Here is a 6,342-nt window from a genome sequence, read left to right as displayed (position 1 = left end):
ATTAAACCAAGTAAACAATATATATAATTATAACAATGCGCTGGTACCTCAGAGGTCCAGCTGAGATGTTTTGTGTATGTAAAATCAGAGAAGACAAATGTGAGGAGGCAAATAGTGATTGGCCAGAATGAGATGATGTATGATAGTAGCGCTTCACACAGGTGTGATTGTTCTGTATTTTGGGAGTTGGGAAGGAGCTGTTAGGGTAGTTCTGCACTGGACTGCAGACATGCAAATTGGCATTTACCCTCTGCTCTTTACAGAGACCCTTGATGAGGCGAAAAAACGAGAGACAAAATATAACACCACAATGTGTCCAACATCTGAAATTGAATCTCATGATGAAGGAGCTATCCGCCAAAAAAGAATATCCAGGTACATTACTAACTTTATCACAGTGATAACTTTCCCTAGGGCGTTGCAACTAGAAAATAACAACCACTGCTAAAGGGATGGCTCAAAGTGGCCAGAGTGTCCATGTATTCAGACGGTAGCCTTGACTAATAAGTGTAGTATCTTAACTACAGTTGTAATATTCATATAGTGTATTATCATAATGTTTTGTAGGCCAAATCAGCAGTTTATGCATTCTGATTCTGAAGACCATCAGAGTAGCAGTGCAAAAAGAAAGCGTTTTGCCAAACCACCTGATGTTGGATGTCCAGGTATTGTTTCCTTTATATTGACACTATGCTCACTTCTACACAGTCAAAAAAGGAATTACATATAACAGTGTACCAATAAAAGGACATTTTAATTTGATTGAAATTGTGTTTCTTGCTGAAATTGTGTATAGTTTTAGCACTTAGAGCTAAAACTAATTGTGTATAGTTTTAGCTCTTAATTATTTCCTATTTTTCTTAGTAGATCTTGTTGCTAGCAACTACCAACAATCACTAGCTGATGAAGTTCTTAATGGTGAGTCGTCAAGCAGTCTCATAAGACTGTGATGTCAAAGCAATGCTTTAAATATAGAGCAGTCAGCTGAATGTAAGTCTCACATTTTCTCATATGGAAGGTTACAGTAATAACCTCACTGCTTTGTGTATTTCCTACTTTGTGTTCAAGCTGAGATGCCAGGTTTTGCTACAGCCCACTGTGTCCAGTACCACAAGTTGCAGAATCCACAGCGACAAAGTACAAGTATTGGTATGATACTGTACTCTTTCAGTAATAGTGATGGGTATCTTAGTGATTCTGGCTAATTAGTTAGTTTGATCAAACATTTAGATTATGTATCTTGTGCTTACACTTGTAAACTATTGCGAAATGTAACTATATCTACAGGGTTGTCTGGATGCAGCTCAAGGCAGTATAACCATCGCCCTGGTCTCTCACAATGTGCACAAAATAGGCTGCCATTGGATATATCACAGAGTAACCCACTTTACTACATACATATACAGTGATCTGTGTTGACTAATGAATTCACTTTAGCTAAGTTTTTGCATTTCTTATTCACTTAAAAGCAAACTCCGACCAGAATGATGTATTGGATTCAGCGCCTAATCAAGGTTTCGAAGGTATCAAGACAGTCATCCAACATTTGTAGACATTTTGTGATCTGAATGTGTGAGGTTGTGTCTATATTTGAACTGTGGTCATTGCTCACATCTGTGTGAGCAATGACACCAACTCTTTAAATGCTTTGACACTTATGCATTATTTTTTAAAGGCAAACATAACACAAAGCCCTGACAGTATTTTCGTTTTGCCATTGTGATCTTGTGTATTCCACTCATCAGAGTTCTCTCCTGATTAGATGCAGAAATGTCCTTATCTATAAAAGATCTGTAGGAAACATTTCACACCTAAAGAAAGTCGGTGTCATTTTGGCACCTAACCTTTAAACTTCTGTGCATGACTATTTGTGTTTTGCAGATGCAACCACACAAAGGGCCAGCAATAATGGGCAGCTTTTGAGAGGCAAGTCTATTGGACATAATGTATTTGTAATGTGTCATTTTCAGGTTATTTTGATGTTGCACTTAAAGATTTTTAATGTTCTCCTGAAGACCTCGCTATCCATAAGATGACATCGATGCTTGCTGAAGCTCTTGTGATTGTGAAGGATCTATCCAGAGATGTCCAATTCATTAAGAACAATTTGGCTCAGAGTAACATTACACCAGGTAGCACACAAGGACCAGCAAACCTTGTACTCCCCTTCCAGCTGCCAATTGAAAGTGAAGAAGATTTCAGTAAAGCAGAGTCATTACTGATTGAAGAGACAGTGCGTCAAAAGATGGTAATTCATTTGAAAGACTGATCAGCATCAATGTAGATTATGTCAGTGTGAGTCTTTTTCTAAGGGCAAAATGTTAGCTCTTTAGCTACTTGAACACAAATTGTAATCTACAAGTTCTGAACATGTCACAGAGCTTGTAGATGTGCTATTTATGAAACATTTTGCAATTATTCACATAGATGATTTAAATTTTGACCTAACCCAAATTGGGACCAGGATGGTTAATAACGCTAATATCCATGACCATGAATGAACACTATGGAGTGGAATATCAGTGCATAAGCATAAATACAGTATCAAAACAAGGTTATGTCTCTGCTGTGTTTTTAATTTACATGATATAATGCTGCTGTGTAATGCTATGCCTTCATGTACTTGTCTCTGATGTAGATTGCTCGACTGGCTCTAGTAGGAGGCACCAATTCAGCCAACATGATAAGAAGAATGTTGACAACTTGTATGAGAAATGCCCTGGCAAGTCAGTTCAACTGGGCTGGGAAGAAACATAGGCATTCCCAGAGTAAAAAGCCATTCAAGGACACAATCCTGCAAGAGTGCATATTAGGTGAGCTTCCTCTACTGGAAAAGGGCTTTGACTTTTAATTGTAGGAAATGAGACTGTTGGTGAATCAGAATCTAAACAAAGTGAGGGTAGGGGATAATAAGAAATTTTATGTGAGATACCCTCCATCGTAATGATGTTCTTTTGTGTCTTTCAGTTGCTGCTCGTCAATTCGAACCAGGCCTAACTGATCAAAATTACAGCGAAACAGTAAAGAAATGGTTTCGCTATGCACCAGACCGGGAGGGAGGCATTGAAAGGCAACCAAAGGGACGGCCAGAAGACTGAAATTAAATAAAATATTTAAGCAATGCCATGGTGTTTTTATGTGGTTTATTTCAGGATGATGGTTATGATGGTTGAATAAACATTGATTGAATGCAGAATCAACACAAATGTGCGTGCAGAACCACGTTCAGATGAAGGTTGAATCAACGTTGATTCCTAACCTATTCAATGTAGAATCAACCGACATATGTGTGCAGAACCACAGTCAGATGACTGTCGAAGCAACATTGATTCAATGTAGAATCAAGACAATTCCGGATGCAGATCCACGTTCAGATGAGTGTTGAATCAACATTGATTCAATGTAGAATCAACGGAAATATGTGTGCAGAACCACAGTCAAATGAGTATTTAATCAACATTGATTCAATGTAGGATCAACAGAAATCCGGATGCAGGACCACAGTCAGATGATGGTTGTCTCAACATTGATATAATGTAGAATCAACATTGGTACATAACTGATTCAATGTACTATCAACACAAATATGCATACAAGTTGACATACAGATGATGGTTGAATCAACATTGATATAATGTCAGTTATGGTTGGAACCCTAACGTTGATTCAACATACAAGTCACCGACCACTTTCAATGTTGTTTCAATGTCAGCGTTCAACGTTGATTCAATGTTTCTGGCTGACATTGATTCAATGTTGTTTCAATCATTCTGTGCTATCTGGGTAATTAAGCCATTTCATTCCTGTGTTTTGTACCTGTGGAACATCTAAAAACTGCAGGACAGCGGCCCTCGAGGACTGGAGTTTGACTCCTGTGCTCTAACCCATAAACAGCATTTCTCCTTGTGGGTTGTCCAGACCCTCTGCTTTTTCTCCCACCTGTCACTCAGAGTTTGACTGAAGGATATTTACTTCCTCTCTTCTACCTGTGAATCTCACATTTTCCTTTCCTGTAACTTAACATCAACATTTATTACTTACTGATGAGAGACTGAGGACAGACGGAGGTGTGCAGGTGGAGCACTCACTAGAACCTGATCCATGTCTGCATTGAACATGGTCTCCATCAGGGTCAAAGGTCAACAAGCTGATATTTCTCTGACAGTTTGAGGGAACTCTGAGAGAACCAGAAAACAAACATCACATAATTACAAGTGAACTCTGGAGAACAAATAATCAGTTTAAATTATTTGATTTACACAGAGGAGCTTCAGTATCTTGACTGATTTGTGCTTCAGTGTTTTTCTTCCATCATTTTTTAGGTTCTTAAACTCTTGTCTGAGTATTGTTTCTTTGAGAAATTACCAAATGGTTCCTATATATAATATGTCTAATTTAATCTGTATTTCACAAATTCAAATTTGTCTTAAAGATAAATCTTACTTGTAAGTAATTTTAAATTAATTACTAAATCTGCTTTGTTTCCATGTCACTCTTTGTTACAAATAAAATTGATTCACAGTGTTTGGATTTCATTTTTCTTTAAAAGAAAAAGGAACCAAAAACTTCAGAATCAAAATACAGCTTATGCTCCAGCAAAAGCACCAAAGGTTTCAGGTATTTATTATAAAGTTGATATAAAAACTGAATTACCTCATAACAGGAAGGATGCCGGTCTTTGGTGATGAGTTTGGTCTGTTAATGTCAGATCGTTTTCTCCCTTCAACAAGCATCTTAGAGAGACCAGTTGAAATGCCGTTTTTGTTGTTTATCCAGGTTCCAGGATTCAACCTTTAATAGAACATATTGGGAAGATTTCTGATGTTACTAAGTTTCTAAAACACAGAAAACTTTACAGAACAGGAGACCAGAAAACTGACAGGAGGAATTTTAGACTTTTTGGAAAAAACAGAAAATTATTAGATATATTTTTGCATGATGTTGAGATTCAGTCACCCATAGTAGTAAGTGATGAAACTCCTACTGCCCCACGAGGTATACTCTCTCAGACACCATTCACCGCTGCTTTCATCAATCTTCTGAGTACAGCCAGAACAAGAAAGAAATGAATCAGTCTCTCCACATGAGCTGTGGCCAAACCTATAGCGACGCACAAGCTGTAGATTTAAAGTGAAGAGGCATTAGATACAAGACAATATTTTTTCTAAAGGTAAGATAAAAGAAACTTTAGCAAATCTCAACTTACTGTAAAACTGTTTCCTTGTACATCTTTAGCGGTGTGTGCCATCACAACACCAGTATAAACAGCTTCTGTCCAGCTGATCACCATCATCACCAGCAGCACAGAGAGCAACATGATGAACAAATCAGTTCTGCTAAAAAAAAGATCGGATCATCAGGTAACCTTTGTTGCGACTGCTTTGATTATGCAAACATCTAAAGACCGGAGACGACAACGTGATGCTTTACAAATATTTAAAAGAGTTTGTAGGAGTGAGCTGCCATTTATTTTTGCACATAGTTTTCTCTTCATTTTATTTAGGAAGGTAAACCTTCATCATTTGGTTTATATACGTTCAAATAGTAAGTCTTAGTTCATTTTAACATAGTTTTCTTTTGTTTGTTATTTTCTGTATTAAAGCTCACTCTCCTATTGTTGCAACATCTCATGTCAAATACATTTTAAATAAAAAACATCATAAGATGTTTAGAGCCAGGATGGCCACACCTTGGCAGGTCATAACACTTTATAACCTCCTTATTCTGTTCACTGGTTTTATGGACTGCATTTACATTTGATCAGACAAACATTTATTTTAAGAAGATAACATTTTCTTTGCAAACTGTGAGAAACAATAAATCTATTTTTAGTTTCCTACAGGGTTAATTATTCATCTCTTCTGGACAGTTTTTGTGTCTCAGTGGATTTTTAGTGCCACTGATATAAGCTGAGCATTCCCTCCGAATACAAACACAAAGTTTACTAAATCTCTAAAACTGCCATGTAAAGTATTTGGTGTATATTTTACAAAAAACAAAACAAAAAATAAAAATAAAATGAAAATCAATATTTTTTCAGAAATTGATGTTTTTTTCTTATTCTCCATTTGTGCTCTGCCGACTTGTTCCCATTTTCATCATATATTGAAGTCAGCTGATCTGTTACACCAGATGTTTGCTAATTGCTGCTGGCTAGTCTGAAGGAGCTGAGTGGGGGAGGGTTGCTCCATGGGGTCTAAGCTTTGAAGCTTGGAAATTGCAGTTGGGTCCCTCTAGGCGTTTTGCACAGCTGAACGGTTGCCATGGAGATTAAAGGATTTAAATGTGCATGAAAGAATCAAAGCAACACTCCAGTTGTGTTTTAGACAAGGGGAAAACATC

General features: G+C 37.2%; 1 protein-coding gene across 1 annotated transcript; it reads left to right on the top strand.

Moving 5' to 3' along the window:
- The first annotated feature begins 233 nt into the window (after window positions 1-233).
- LOC111610909 lies at window positions 234-3,098 on the top strand. The gene is made up of 10 exons (XM_023345981.1): window positions 234-375; window positions 568-665; window positions 865-918; window positions 1,069-1,149; window positions 1,288-1,377; window positions 1,470-1,523; window positions 1,882-1,946; window positions 2,033-2,248; window positions 2,639-2,813; window positions 2,968-3,098. The coding sequence occupies exons 1-10, from the start codon at window positions 311-313 to the stop codon at window positions 3,096-3,098; spliced, it is 1,029 nt and encodes a 342-aa protein (XP_023201749.1). The 5' UTR covers window positions 234-310.
- Window positions 3,099-6,342: the final 3,244 nt, after the last annotated feature.

The sequence above is a fragment of the Xiphophorus maculatus genome, chromosome 14, assembly GCF_002775205.1.
Source record: "Xiphophorus maculatus strain JP 163 A chromosome 14, X_maculatus-5.0-male, whole genome shotgun sequence".
Classification (NCBI taxonomy): domain Eukaryota; kingdom Metazoa; phylum Chordata; class Actinopteri; order Cyprinodontiformes; family Poeciliidae; genus Xiphophorus; species Xiphophorus maculatus.
The sequence above is the reverse complement of the archived record's forward strand: the minus strand, read 5'-3'. Positions and strand labels throughout refer to the sequence as shown.